This window comes from Ailuropoda melanoleuca, chromosome 4 (genome assembly GCF_002007445.2).
Source record: "Ailuropoda melanoleuca isolate Jingjing chromosome 4, ASM200744v2, whole genome shotgun sequence".
Classification (NCBI taxonomy): Eukaryota; Metazoa; Chordata; class Mammalia; order Carnivora; family Ursidae; genus Ailuropoda; species Ailuropoda melanoleuca.
Window position 1 is genome coordinate 110,498,346 of NC_048221.1, and position 16,014 is coordinate 110,514,359.

Genomic DNA, 16,014 nt, shown 5'->3' on the forward strand with positions numbered 1-16,014 from the left:
CATGAACAATTCCTGAGACTGAGGGAGGCAATACATTATAGTGGAAAGGACATGAGCTTTGGGAAAAGAGTGATCAAGATCTGCATTCCAGCTTTACTGCTGACTAGCTGTGTGACTCTGGCCTCATTTTCCTAATACACAAAATGATACTAGTACTTACCAACTACAATTATGAGTCACTAAATAAGACATCACACTGTAAGGGATAATATGAGGTCCTCAACAAATATTTATTCCCTTCCCTTTGAGAAGGATTTGTACCATTCTGAACCCTGTCTAGGAACCGCTTATAATACATGATTTAACACACTATAGTATCTCTTCATAAGCTTTGACTGCCCACAAAACAATATGTATAGGCAAATAAGCTAGAATTCTGATTCTATCATGTACACTTTTTTAAAAGATTGTATTTATTTGAGAGAGAGAGCAGAGCGAGAAAGAGAGCACACGAGTGGGGGGAGGGCAGAGGGAAAGGGAGAAGCAGGTTCCCCGCTGAGCAGGGGACCCTACATGACCCGAGCCCAAGCCAGATGCTTCACTGAGTGAGCCATCCAGGTGCCCCTGTCATGTACACTTTAGAACAGGGGTCACAAATCGACATATCTACTGGTCCACACAGGAAATGCAAAATGAGAACAGTGAGAGAATACAGGATGATTGACTGGGACTCTGGGACCACTGGCACACTCCATGCTCATGAAACCTGTGGGCCTAGTGTTGCTAGATATTCTCATTTTTTTCAAGAGAAATGGGAAATCTATAGTTTATTATCTCCCAAATCCTTAAATATTTAATCCTTGTGGAAAAAAAAGGGGAAATACCATGTGAAAACACACCTTTGGCCCACCTTTTTTTTTTTTTTTCTTAAAAAGAATAGTCTTTACCTTGGGAATCAGGTAAAATATAGTCAAATTACAGTCTCTTTTCTCCTCAACCATTGTTGAGTATAGATTTTCACTACAAACTTGTTCTTGAGGCTGTCAGACTTCTTGACCTTACAGTCAAAGGACTTAACAGTCCATTTGTCTGTTTTACTCCAATGCTACTTTCTGGCTGCTCTCACCATAGAACTACAGGACCATGAAAGTCAAGAAGCGATGGGCCATGGGACCAGTCAAAGAAGATTATGAGATCAGTTATATTTTCTAGTGGTCCAGAAAAAAATCTGAGGAAAAGAATTACTAAACTATCTCATGATAATTAGTAAACACAGTATAGAGCTTCTCAGTATTCAATAATGAAACTGCCTTTTAGTGAAATGTAATTTATCTCAATGTTTTATCTCTTACTTGTCACTGTGAAAATTCCTTGGACTGAATAGGAGGTTATACAGTATAGTGGAGAGAATACAAGATTTGTGATCAAGACAGACCTTGGTTTGAATTCCAGCTTTACCACTTACAAGTTTATGCCAAATAAACAAAAGTTTTTAAGAAACGGGGGGAGGGGCAAAGAGAGGAGGAGAATCTCAAGCAGCCCTCCATGCCCAGCGTGGTCTCAACCCTGAGATCATGATCTGAGCCAAAATCAAGAGTCAGACACTTAATCGACTGAGCCACCCAAGTGTGCCTAAATATTCTTACTTGAATCTGATCAATGACAGTTTAATTATAAAAGAAGAAATTCTGTGGGATACTGTTGATAAAAATACTATAATCAGTACCAAAATACCATTAGTTTGTTTCTCTAGACACATATAATGTTGGAACTCTCAGAAATTTAAGAGTTCACCTAGTCCAACCCCCTACTTTTAGAGAAGGGGAAACTAAGGCTCAGAGAGGTCAAATGAGTTTTTAGACTGTATTCCAAAATTTTGTTTATGATTTAGAACTTGTGAAACATTTTTATTGTAAAACTATGTTTTAGACCTGCAGCATCCAAAACAATAGCCTCTGGTTCTGAACACTTAGAATGTGGCTAGTCTGAATTGAGATATGCTGTAACTGTACAATACAGATTTTTGAGTCTTAGTATGAAAAAAAGCAAAATACGTCAATGTCTTTTTTGTATTCATCACACACTGAAATGATATTCAGCATATACTGGGCTAAACGACTGAGCCACCCAGGTGCCCCTAAATTTCACCTCTTTTCAAAGGTCTAGCTATAAAAATAGATAAAATGTAGATCCCCAAATAAAAAAAGGGGTGTGAATTTAGAAGGCTATAATCTAACCCTCCTATTTTGAGGATTTAAAAAATTCTTAGTTGGAGGTGCTTGCCAAATACTACATAGTTTTACTTGCTAGGACAAGAGCCCAGGTCTGAAAAATATGACCAAGTAGTAAAATGCTACCTTAATTTTCTTTGTTCTATAGGCAGACTTCTACTGGCTGGTAAATTTTGCTGAATTCTTAACTACATAGGGGCAGGGGGGATGGGGTGAGGGTACACAACAAAGATATAAAAGAAGTGAACCTAGCCCCTTAGGAGCTTACAACAGAGATATAACCCAGTCTTGCGTAACTGCTAATCAACCCTTATACTAATGACAGTAATAAGCACACCTGTAGTTACTTTCTTGAATCTAAACCTCCTTTAATCAGATTTCTCCTTGTTATTTTGTTTAACTCCGTCATAAAATCACTTCAAGATAATCAGATATGGGCGTTTACTTAAGCATTCTGGATTATTTTTATTACCTGAAAAAGGCTTTCTTTGGGAAAAGATGGGAAAGTCTAGTCCAACATTGAAACATAAAACTTCCAAAAGACTTACTGCTATATTGCTGAAAACTTTTCTGAACTAAGCAAAATATGGTTGTATTTTTTTAATATGGTTGTATTTTAAAAACTCCCTCAAATCACTCACATCAGCAAGAAAAGCTATTTTAAGCACTGAATTAAATTTTTAAAAATTTTATCTGAATACACCAAGTTGGATTTTTTAAAAATAAATTCAAAAGAGAAGCTTCAGATAGCAATATATTTATCTCTCTAGCTCTTTTTTTTAAAAAAAAGATCTATTTATTTTAGAGAGCATGAGCACAAGTGGGGGGGAGGGGCAGAGGGAGAGACTCTTCAAGCAGACTCCCCACTGGGCGTGCAGGCCACGGTAGGGGCCCAAAGCGGGGGGCTAGACCTCACGACCCATGAGATCATGACCTAAGACGAAACCAAGAGCCTGATGCTCAACCTGAGCCACCCAGGTGCCCTGCCTCTAGCTCTTTTTATTTTAGTTTTTAAAAGATTTTATTTGAGAGAGAGCGCGTGTGCAAGCACGTGAGGGGAGGGGCAGAGGGAGAGGGACAAGCAGACTATGCTGAGCCAAGAGCCAGATGCAGGGCTTGACGTCATGACCTTGAGATCATGACCTGACCTGAAATCAAGACGGATGCTTAACCGACTGAGCCACCAGGCAACCCCTCTTTGTCAATTAACTATAATAGGAAGAGAACCAGGAGGTCCCAAGAGAGCAATAAAAGCCTGTAAATGAAATTCTAATTAAACAGAATTAAAGAGAGCCTTCAACTTTACCTTTAATGTTTGTTTATTTATTTAAGATTTATTTATTGAGAGCAAGAACAGGCACAAGTGGGAGGGGCAGAGGGAGAAGGACAGAGAATCCCAAGCAGACTCTGTGGAGCATGGAGCCAATGTAGGGCTTGATCTCATGACCCTGAGAATACAACCTGAGCCCAAACTAAGAGTCAAAACTAAGAGTCAGACGCTTAACCGATTGCACCACCCAGGCGCCCTATGTTTTTTTTTTTAAAAACCTGAGTCAAAGCAAAATGTAAAGATTTAATAAATCTGGATCCTAAGTACACAGGTGCTTGCTATATTATTTGTATATATATTTAGAAAAATTAAAATATTTCACAATCTTTAAAAAGTTTAAAAAGCTTTATTAAAAAAGTAAATAATCAACAGAATATTTTTGGTAAAACTGTTCCTTGCAGAACCAACTGCACAGTTCAGGAACATGCCATGTGATTTGCTATGGTTCTTTCTGCAATTTTAGTATTATCACTGATCAACGGTACCTCTTTTCTGCTAAGCCTAATCACAAATTTCAGAATTCTTTTCCAAGTGCTTCAGGAAAATAGTAACAAATGACAGAGTAAGAAACACCTATGGAGTCTAACTGCCATTTCTGGACAGAGTGGATTTCTAACTATGCTATCTCAGTTAACTGACATGCTTGAGACATGGAGAGATTTCTGGTTAATTACACTTTCTAGTTTAGATTTTTAAAAAAGCTTATGCCTATGGGTTGTGAAAATACAGTACAGATGAAGTCTTTAACCATAATAAAATATGCACAAGATGAGTATGTTCTGTTATGAAAAGTCATATTCTCCATGTCCAAAGGGGATAGGCTGGGACTTCTTTTTCAGCTGAAGATAAGGAAAAGAGGATGTCAAGAACACATATTCTTAAAAGTTGGGATTGTTTATATTACAAAAATAACTGGACAGCCTTTAAACATATTTTAATCTAGAAGACTGTTAACAACAACATCAAGAAATAAGAGTCTCTGCTTCACAGGATTTAAAAAAAAAAAAATCTCCAACAGAGAAAAGGTTCCCCTGTCTGGTTTCCTTTTAAAATACAGAGAATACATGGACAAAGTCCAGATCCCTAGGGATACAAGTAATGTTTATGTTGCCTATTTAAAATGATCCAATATCTAAATTTCAGGAGTGAGTATATTTTTTGGAAGTACAATACTTGGTTTCCTGCCTTTTCTGCCTGCTCACACTAGAACAGACTTAAAGCTAGCATTCTTCTTCCAAAATTCTGGAACTGCGAAGTTTTGGATACCATCTTAGTAACAACAGGAATAAATTCTATCTGTAGCTCAATTAAGGGCTTTGGTTTTTTTAGTTTGTTTCAAACTGCATACCCTCTTAGCAGGTATATATTCCCTCTCAGTAGGTAACACAATATACAGACAGTGTCAGCAGAACACTGCTATCCTTTACATTCTTATAGATAAATTTTAGCTATTCTTTCAGATACAATGCTCAGTTTACGGAGGCGTGATCAGGTTTTAGGACAAAACATGCCAGGAACTAACAAGTCAGAAAGCACATGGCATGAACAAAGTCACCTACATTCAAATTCTTTAAAAGGTAAATTAAAAGCAAGTTAGTCGAGGTATGGGGAACTGTTCTCCATTTTCTATTTGCTGCAAGAAAGCTTGAAAAAGTTATTAAGAGCAACTCTTAGTGAAGTCTAGTCTAAGCCTACTATATGTGAGGAAACTGAGGTCCCAGGTCTTAAGAGTTGATAGGGAAAACTTTATTACTAGATGAATAATGTTTCATTTTCTTTTTTTAAAAGATTTTATTTATTTACTTGAGGGAGGGCGAGCACATTAGCCAGAGAGCACAGGCACGGGGAGCAGAAGAGGGAGAGGGAAAAGCAGACTCCTCACTGAGCAGGGAGCCCAATGCGGGACTCCATCTCAGGACCCTGGGATCATGACCTGAGGTGAAGACAGCCGCTTAACCAACTGAGCCACCCAGGCACCCCTTATTTTTTTTTTCATAATTCCCTTTGGCAAATTCCTAACTCATGCTCTTAATTCCAGTCATTTAGGATTCTGATTCTTTTTTTTTTTTTTAAAGATTTTATTTATTTATTTTAACAGAGATAGAGACAGCCAGCAAGAGAGGGAACACAAGCAGGGGGAGTGGGAGAGGAAGAAGCAGGCTCATAGGAGAGGAGCCTGATGTGGGGCTCGAACCCATAATGCCGGGATCACGCCCTGAGCCGAAGGCAGACGCTTAACCGCTGTGCCACCCAGGCGCCCCAGGATTCTGATTCTTTAAACTTTGTATGGTGCAGGTCATTTCACCCCTAACTAGGTCTCATACTTCTTATTCTTGCACTCTTACTGCTATTAACACTTTACTTCCCTTTCCTAAGTGAGGTGCCTAATGAAGCTTCTGTTACTTAGAATCAATCTCTATTTAATAAATGTAATGATTAACAAATACAAAATTTTATGTACACTATAATCAATGACCTCTTTGCTGTCCCTTAACACAGCAAGAAAGCGCCTCAGGGCTTGTGTACTTTCAGTTTTCTCTGCTCATGAAATTCTTTTCTCCAGATATCCATATATTTCACTCATGTCCTTCAGGTGGTTCAATGTCACTTTATCAGAAATGTCTTCCCTAACCACTCTATGTAAACTAGCAACTCTCTACTCTCCTCCTTCTTTCTTAATATGTATTACCCCGACACATTATTATTTTTTCTTATTATGCAGAATATAAGTTCCACAGAGTGCAGAGACCATATTTGCTATATCCCCAAGTGCCTAAGGGCAGGGCCTGACAAAATAAGCACTCAATAAATATTTGTTAAAAGAGAGAATGTTAAAAATGTGTATCTGATAAAGAACAACGAACATATCAGAACGATAATGGCTGTTAAAATGACAAGATTACTCAGGTATTTTTTTTTCCTTTCTCCAATTTTGTAAACCAGTTTAGTATTTTCAGATTATTTGAACAACTGTTTTGGCTACACCAAATTACTGATGTGTTTTACATAGTATATATTTCAAAATGACTTTTAAAGCATTTTTCATTTACAGTCATTTTTAGACAGCTAGTATGAGACAGTTACTTCTCAATTCTCTAAGATATTATAATAACTGCTCTCTCGTCTAAACACACCTATAGTTCCTGCATCGATCTGGTAGTTAAGCACAAATGCACCTAAGCTTAGAGCAGTGAGGCAGCACTATGAAAGGAAGTAAGAGTGAGATTTGATGACTGATGATTTTTCCTCAATTGAGCATATTTCTCTCCAGTAGGGGTCTGAGTCATTTAGGCTCTCAACATGACCAGACTAATTAACTATGTACTAATTCTAAACAGCACAAGTTTAAGATGCTACAAGAGAAAAAGGATTTAAGATTAAGCTTGAAAAAAACCCAGTAACGTGCAATAATTTGAAGACATTCAGGTTCTTCTCTAGAAAGGAGGACATGACACTTATTTTCCATATTAAAAAAATACAATATACTTGGATTACCATAAGAATGAATTTATAGGCTGTACTAATTTTGTTACAAAATTTGTCAGATTGTTACCTATTTTCTCCAATAGATAATTTTATAAAAGGCGCTTATAGTCCCCTAAGTTAGCTCAAAAAACTTTATCAGTAACTTATCAAATGAACAGTACTATATTAGAACCTAACTGCAACATCCAGCAATGAATAACCCTATAAGAAAACTTATTCACAGTTTAACCTGATGTGCTAAGTCTTTCTCTTGCAGTGGGAGAAGAATCCAATAGAACTAGGGAGAAAAGTGATGAAGAAAGGTTCATGTTTCAGGGATTTGACTGCAGGTAAAGACAACTCGGTAAGAGTCTCTTTTTGGTGATATAACCTGTCCTTCCTCCCACACCTAGCCTCAGACTATCCCGTGTACACCCCATTCCACTCCACCTCCTACTGCATTTAATTAGTTCTCTTCCTTCTGCCTACTGATCAGAATATTCAATTTTATAACTCTTCTTGTACTTTACTGTGGCTGAAGGATACAGGCCCTTCAGGTCAAGCTTTTTCTGCTACCACTCACCTAAATGTACCAAATGTAAATAGTCTTCCCAAATCAAAGCAGATGGCTTGGAGCAAGTCATACTTGTCATTGTCAAAAAAGAGCTAAAGAAATTAATAAATCATATTTTTAAAAGATTGTCCAAAAATGATAGATATTTTGGATTAATACCTAAAGTATAAGAAAATGTGTTGTAAAATATGCCATGCAAAATGAATACAAACTTTAAAAATATATCTACAACTTATATCAAATGAAGATTATCTATTTATAACAGTTATCTTTTCATCTTACTCCACACATTTGAGTGCAAGATTTTACAGTCAGAGTCACATATATTAACAACTAAAATTTATTTTGTACTATGTGCCAGATACTACATTTTATTATCTTTAATTTTTATATTAACTCTTTGAGGGTTTATGATTGTCTCAATAATAAGAAAATAAAGACTTAAGGTAAAATAACCTGCTCAAGGTCATACAGCTAAATCGATAGTAAAACTGGTCTCTGGACTCCAAATACATGTTTAAACACTGATACTATGTTGCTTGCTACGCATCTCTATAAGTAGATTAAGTCTTACAGAAACTGAAAACCAAAACTCTTATTTTTTTCCACAGATCTCCTCCACCTCAAATGTTCCTCATTTTACTGAGTTGCTCACGCTATTCTTCATAGATAGGTCTTGCTGTTCCTTACCTCCCATACCCTATTTTATCTCTTAAACCATCTAGAATCCATCTACTTTCTATAGGCTCTGTCTCAATTACAATTAGGCCTCAACTACCTCACAAGCTGAAACACAAGAGTTTTTTGTGAAGGTACGCTCTAGTGACAGTCTATATCCAGACAGAATATAGCAGATAAAAGTGGAAAAATAACAGACTCAAATTCCAAAAATAAGGCTTAATGCAAGCAACACTTGACATTATTAAATTCCAACATCTGGGACAACCTTTTTGAATTAAAATTCTTTTAAGAGAATTTATTTTTCTATCTCCTTTCCTAGCTTTTCATTTGATCCTTCTTCATTTTTGAATTAAAATTCTTTTAAGAGAATTTATTTTTCTATCTCCTTTCCTAGCTTTTCATTTGATCCTTCTTCATTTTTGAATTAAAATTCTTTTAAGAGAATTTATTTTTCTATCTCCTTTCCTAGCTTTTCATTTGATCCTTCTTCATTTTTGAATTAAAATTCTTTTAAGAGAATTTATTTTTCTATCTCCTTTCCTAGCTTTTCATTTGATCCTTCTTCCTAGATACTGCTTAGTGATCATTCTGTAGCAAAATCCTTCCCTCTTAAATACATTTATTTGTCTGCTTACCTGAATGGCTTTGAAAACTGTCACCAATGCAAACCACTCACTTACTATATACTAATCTTATGTTCGTTTTTCCTTCCACAGAACATACCACAACATGAGAAAGTGGCAGGCAGCTCTGTAAGGATCTTACAAATTTGAGCTCTTTGGCAAAATATGTAATAATAACAGAACCGTTTTATAGAGTTGTACAATGTTTTCTATTTTTAAAGTGCTTTCTTCGGGATGCCTGGGTGGTTTAGTTGCTTAAGCATCTGCCTTCAGCTCAGGTCATGATCCTGGGATCGAGTCCCGCATCGGTTTCCTTGTTCATCAGGGAGTCGGCTCCTCTCCCCCTGCCTGCTGCTCCCCTTGCTTGTTCGTTCTCTTTCTCTTTCCCTTTCTCTCTCAAATAAATAAAATAAAATCTTTAAAAGAAAATAAAGTGCTTTCTTCTTCTTCTTTTTTTTAAAGATTATACTTATTGGGGCACTTGGGTGGCTCAGCTGGTTAAGCATCTGCCTTTGGCTGGGTCATGATCCCTGGGTCCTGGGATGGAGCTCCACGTCAGGCTCTCTGCTCAGGGAGGAGCCTGCTGCCTGCTTCTTCCTCTTCCTCTGCCCCTCCTCCTGCTTGCAGGAAACTTTTATTTATTTATTTTTTATTTATTTATTTTTTTAAAGATTTTATTTATTCGACAGAGAGAGAGACAGCCAGCGAGAGAGGGAACACAAGCAGGGGGAGCGGGAGAGGAAGCAGCAGGCTCTCAGCAGAGCAGGGAGCCCGATGCGGGGCTCGATCCCAGGACCCTGGTATTACGCCCTGAGCCCAAGGCAGGTGCTTAATGACTGAGCCACCCAGGCGCCCCAGGATACTTTTTTTTTTTAACAGAGATTTTATTTATTTATTTGAGAAAGAGTGAGCACGAGTGAGTGGGGGAAGGGCAGAAGGAGAGGGAGAAGCAGTCTCCCCATGGAGCACAGAGCCCAAAGGGGCTCAATCCCAGGACCTGGGGATCATGACCTGAACTGAAGGCAGATGCTTAACTGAGCCACCCAGGCACCCTAAAGTGCTTTCATATACATTATTTCATTCGTCAGCAGTCATGTGAAGTAAGCTTTATAGGTAGTATTCTCAGATTAGAAAACTAACTCAGAGACACTGTCATTTTGCCTAGGTCACAAGGCTATTTATCATACAGAAGAGCCAGGACCAAATTCTAGACAGAGCCTCTCCAGTCACAGCTCTTTCCGCTATTTATCACTACCTCTATTTTTAAAAAATGTTTTGATATATAAGAATTGTCTATAAATAAATTTTCATTTTTCCCTTTCAACCATTACTTAAGCTATATACTTAATTATAAAAGAGGGAGAAGATATGACCTAACTATATAGAAGAATGACAGCAAAAATCAACTTCATTTAGAATTTCTATGTAAAAACAAATGATCCAAAGAAGATTACAAATATTCTTATTAGAATAAAAAATAGTAAAAATCCACAGCAATCGAGGTAATCTCTAACAAAAATTTTAACCACATCCTATCTAGTTAATAAAATAACCCAGAAAAAAAAGATAACTATGACACATAGAAATGAGCTGTAAAAAGCATGCACAGAGAGGACATGCTTTCATTTAGAACAGCATGCTTCAATTAAATTTGCAGGCAATATAAGGAGAATATAAACCTGATGTAATAGAACTTACCTACTTTGCAATTAAATTAAATACACATTTATAGAAAGTCTGTTCTTTTTTGGTCAGAACAAGCCAACAACAGCAAGTAGCCAGAAATTATAATTAATATAAAAGAAAAATTCAAGAGGAAATGGGTTTGCTAGACTCATTATATATTCAGTCTTAGCTTCAAGAAATGAGCGATTATTTGCAATGAGGTTGGCAAGACAGGAAATTGAGTTAAAATTTATCGATCTTTTAAATGGCTTTTCTTAGAACAACTTTTATTGTTTTTTTTAAAAAAAGGGGGAATTCTCTTCAGGGGAAATTCTCTTTAGTATTTTATACCTTTTTGTAATGACATATTTATCTCTACTGCTGCCCATGAATCTTCAGAGCTCACAGAAATAAAATAGATTTTTAGAAAAATAGTTGGATTCACTAGGCCAAATTTATCCTATTTCTTGTATTAAGAGGAAAGTCATATAGTATAAATAATGAAAAGCCAAATAAGAGATCCAGGAAGAAATTAACTTAGAAGGCGACCAACTGTGTAGCTTATTCTTACCTTGGTTGTTTTTTTCACGGGTTGACATTTTTGCTGGTTGAGACAAAAATGACATATCTTACAATAAAAACTGGGCATTTTCTTAAATGACTATAATAAATGCACTTCTCTTTATTATGAGCTAATAAAGTACAGTGAAAATAAGCCAATATTCCTAACAATTAGCAAAAATTTAACCAGTGTAGAAAAAGATAAATATTTTTTTAAAAAAGGATTTTTAATTTACCTTGGTTGATGATGACATCTTTATGCCTACAAAAAAAATTCAAAGACGTTTATGTTATAATTTTACTTGGCTTACCATTAGAATCACCTAAAGAAATTATAAAAGCTTCAGTGTCTAGGCCACACCCAAGATAAATCTTTAGAAGTGAAATTCAGACATCAGTGTTTTTTAAGTTTGTCACTAGTCTCAACTATGAATATATACATTTTTAAAAAAAGATTTTATTTATTTGAGAAAGAGAGAGAGCACAAGTGGGGAGGACGGGCAGAGGGAGGGGGAGAAGCAGGATCCCAACTGAGTAGGGAGCCTGATACAGGGCTTGACCTCAGGGTCCTGGGACATGACCTGAGCTGAAGGCAGACGCTTAACTAACTGAGCCACCCAGGAGCCCCTAATATACACTGTTTTATGAAACAATGAATGTTCCATAAGATCATCTAAACAGTGAAAGCATAGAAAGAACTTACAAAAAAACATTCAAATCTTAGAGGATTTGTGAGATTTATTATTTGAATGGGGAACATTAACAGGAAGATAGCTTTTTCTTTTTTTTTTTTTTGTACACTTAGAAGAAAAAAAGGTAAATATAGATTTTTAAAAAAAGTGATCCAAAGAAGGCATATAATTGTACATGAAAGCATGACAGTCACAGAATTATTAATTTTCAGATATAACTGAGAAAGTGTGATACTTACTTGTCTGTATTTTTTATAACTTTTGATATTAATTTTGATGTTGAAACTGCTCTCAATAATTTATTACGACTCTCATCTGAATTTTCCCATGAATTATGAGACTTTTCAGCTGTCGGTGGTCGTTTTATGCTAGAAGAAACATATACATTTCTTAGAGAAAAATTCAGTGAGTAGTGATGATACGTAATTGACAGCTTAAATAGAACATAAAAGCAGCAAAACATTTCCTTAAAGCTAATCCAGAAAAGAGAAGGAAGGATTAGTTGCAAGGTTCTGCCTGGATGAGTGAAGGAGCTAAACAAGGCAATGACCAAGTCTTTTTATAATTTTCAGTATTATTCACAAGATTCACTAGAACAAATACTACTTGATTAAAAAATAAATCTGTACTTTTTAACAGAAAAAACACACATGCTTAAATCCCTGAGTAAAATATTTCTCATAATTTGTGAAACAGTGTATTTGTGAAAAAACCTGTACTTTTTCATAGTAATTACAAAGCTGTTTTCAGCTTTTATATTCTTGTGTAACTAGATTATATATGGTACAAATGACACTTTCTAAGTAAAACGTGGGATTAAAGGTAAAACTCCTGTGACATCCTTTAAAGACAATTTTTACCCATGATCGGAAATAAACATGACTTAACACAAGAATGTTGTATTATCAATGATTCCATATATTTATAAATGAAATATTTGATTTATAAATGATTTTTCAGCTGCATTGCTAACTGTCCTACCACTCATCCAGTCTCCAACACTTCTTGCAACAGTATATCCAAAGAGCAATTTAGAATGGCAAGCACATTTCCAGGAGACCTTAAGAAGCTGAAAAAAAAGATCTGGGACAAAGAAGATACCAAGTCAAATCAGAACCTTAAAGAGATTGATTATAAAAAAGCCACCTTTAACCACACACAATCCAAAGTTACATAACATTAATAAACTATTTCCAAGAAAAACTCCACATGAGACCAGGCAAAAAAAATTACAAACCATTTAGATAGCATAAAAATCTGTGTGAGACACACAGACAAAGCACTTTTTTTTTTTTTTTAAGTTAAACATGCATCAATCAAATGAAGAGTGTTTTGTTTTCCCAAATTTCTTTTAGGGATTTGAGGCAGAATATTACATTGATTAAATAAAAATATATTATGATTAAATCTTTGAGGAATGGTTGTCATTTATTTTACTAAAATCCTAGCTAGTTCTGGGAATGGTTTAATACTTTCCTGAGATTTCCAAGCAGAAGTATGATGAATAAAGTATATCTATACCTAATCATAAAGCTTGAATCAGCATTTCTAAGCAGGCAAATTTCATTAAGTTGGTCTAAATATTTGATTATAAGGCAGGTGTAGAACTGAACTTCCAGCATGCAGGTTTAGATCCCCAATTTAGGCTCACAAACAACGTTAGAATGTTTTTCCCTTCTCCCCCTCTCATAACTTTAAAATATTAATTATTACAGACACAGAGAGAAGCCCTCAAGCAAGCCTTTAGCATAGAAAAGACCAGGTGAAATGGATTTATTTCTCCACTCTAGCAAGAACTTATCCTCCCAAAACCCAAAACTGAAACTGAGATGCAGTCACAATGAAGAGCCATTTGCGGAGAAGGGCCCTTGCAAGTTCAAGGTTGTAATGATGCCAAAATATGAGGAGGATAATTACATATGGCAATTTTCTGTCCATGGTTATAAATTTATGCATAGTTAATATAAATTTTTGTAATTTTATTATAAAAATATTGTTTGGTATTAGAGTAGGTAGTTACGGCCTTCCTTTCACCAAATTGATTGTAACTGAGGTTTTCTTTTTTCCAGTTTTAACTGAGAAATTTTAAACTTAAATCTTCGTTCTCCAAAGTGCTAAAATATAGATTTTAGCAACAAAGAAGTGGTGGTGGTGGGAAGCCACCAGGCTTTTCTCTTGGAATCCATGGATGCCAACTTTTCTCAAGTTCAGAATTTAGGTATCATTACAACCATTCCCTAGCTCTGTACTTGGGGACAGTTAAAACCTTTTGGTGGGAGTAGAATTCTTGCTTTCTTGAGTTTGTCTGTGTATTTGGAGAGGTTGTGAAGAGGGCTGGGGAGAAGGTGATGCTCGAATTTGTGGACTTTGATCATTAGAATGAGATTCCTCTTTTTTTTCTCTCTGTCCTTGTGGTTTTTCTTTCTTTTTTTCTGTACCACTGTAAAATAAAGTATAACATGGAACAACACATATTTAAACAAATAAAAGATATTTCAAACGATGGAAAAAGTGATTATAGAATTCAAAATCCTAAATCATACAAGTAATACAATTTACACTGTTTTCATTTAATGATGAAAATATTTCTTTGAAAATTCTGGAAGCTATTAAAATCTTCAGTAAAGAATTTATAAGAATTCTAAGGCAATATATCCTATGAAGATTGTTTTGGGACCAAAATGGCCCAATGCATTTTGCCATCTTGGCAGATTTTGGGTAACAACAGCAGCTCTCTTTACTGACTTCAACTTACCCAAATCAGAACATCAGTGACACTTTCCATTACCTTTTTAAAACATACTGAATGATGTCAAGGCACACAAACCCCTATGTTTAGTAGATTATTCTGATTCCCATTTCTTCTGTGTTTTTCTCCTCCTGCCAGTTGAGTTTTAATTTTATCAGGAATTGCAGGTATCCCCCCCATCAATCCAGAATGTGTTTATGTCAATTGCACTGATCATTTCAATTACGTAAATTAATTAAATATAAAGAAAACTGACAAAATACACACAGAAAAAAAAGAACTATAATTTCCATGAAAACTAAGCTGAATGCTCTGGAAGACTCCATAAAATAGAGTTACTAAAAAAAATTGCCGTTAAATTTTATGTAGGTGAGACAATTATACAAAATTGAGGGGAAAAAAATTATAAGAGGAAGAGATGGGTTCTAAAACCTTGTTTTGCAAGAGTTTTAAATTTCTTGCTCAGTCTTAAAGTTGAAAGTAAAAATTATAAAAAATAATTTCTGGGTGTATTTTATGCAAGATAGCTAACAAGGAATCTAATCAGACACAATTAGAAAGAGGGTGGGAAGCCTGGCCTTTCATAAAAAAAACTGACACATCTTTGCGAATATATTTAGAGTTAAAATATTTAAGATATTCACGTATAAATTCTTGTGATTCTGCACTTTTGACTCTTATTTAATGAAGCACCTGCCATTCCCAATCATTGGATAAGAGTCCTTATATTGCACATTTTTAACAATATTAAAAACCAGATGAAATCAAGACCTGAATTCCATGGTTGAAAAGGCAGAAAGCTATCAACTGTCTACAGCTCTTAATCAAAGCGCATCTTATAATTTGACTATAAGGTGCATAGTCTACAAGGAAGTATGTTTAAGAACATTTTAAACAAATATACATAGCAAATACAATTTATCACATAGCAATAGTTAAAATTGTAAAATATAATTTTTAATTAATTAAAGAGCGCACATGCACACACGTGTGTGTGGGGGTGGAGGGGCAGAGGGAGAGAAGCTCAACCAGACTCCCTGCTGAGCTTGGAGCCCAACAAGTGGCTCGATCCCTTGTCCCATGAGATCATGACCTGAGCCAAAACCAAGAGCTGGATGTTTAACCTACTGAGCCACCCAGGCGCCCCTAAAATATAATTTTTAAAATGACATTTAATCTGATTCAGTTCCGATATCTTCTGACTTCAGACCAGCCCCCAACTGTCTATTTATTGTTCACTTTTTAAAAGTATGTGCTGAGAAATATAGTACTAAAGTATGTGCTGAGAAATACAGTTCTACCTCAAAAATATCAGACTAACTCTGAAATTTAAAACTGACTTAGAAATTCTTTCTTGTTGATCTTCAAACTATCCTGAACGCACAGGCCACCAGTCTTATGTGGGCCCGGTACAACCTAAAAGAGATTTTCCTCCTAGGGATTTAAAAGCAAAGTCCAGAGCCTTTGCACCATAAAGTAAAAAGCTGTTCTTAAGATTACTGA

General features: G+C 35.6%; 1 protein-coding gene across 4 annotated transcripts in view; it reads right to left on the bottom strand.

Moving 5' to 3' along the window:
- Window positions 1–16,014, bottom strand: part of EML4 (EMAP like 4) — a 150,316-nt gene that overhangs the window by 53,244 nt on the left and 81,058 nt on the right. The window contains exons 4-7 of one of the 4 annotated variants that reach the window (XM_011235551.3): window positions 14,029–14,202; window positions 12,002–12,130; window positions 11,307–11,332; window positions 11,081–11,113 (exon numbers count right to left, since the gene is read on the bottom strand). In XM_011235551.3, the coding sequence (XP_011233853.2) occupies window positions 11,081–11,113; window positions 11,307–11,332; window positions 12,002–12,130; window positions 14,029–14,202 (362 nt within the window). The remainder of the gene's footprint in view (window positions 1–11,080; window positions 11,114–11,306; window positions 11,333–12,001; window positions 12,131–14,028; window positions 14,203–16,014) is intronic. The other 3 variants (XM_034659598.1, XM_034659597.1, XM_034659599.1) reach the window with 3 other exon arrangements.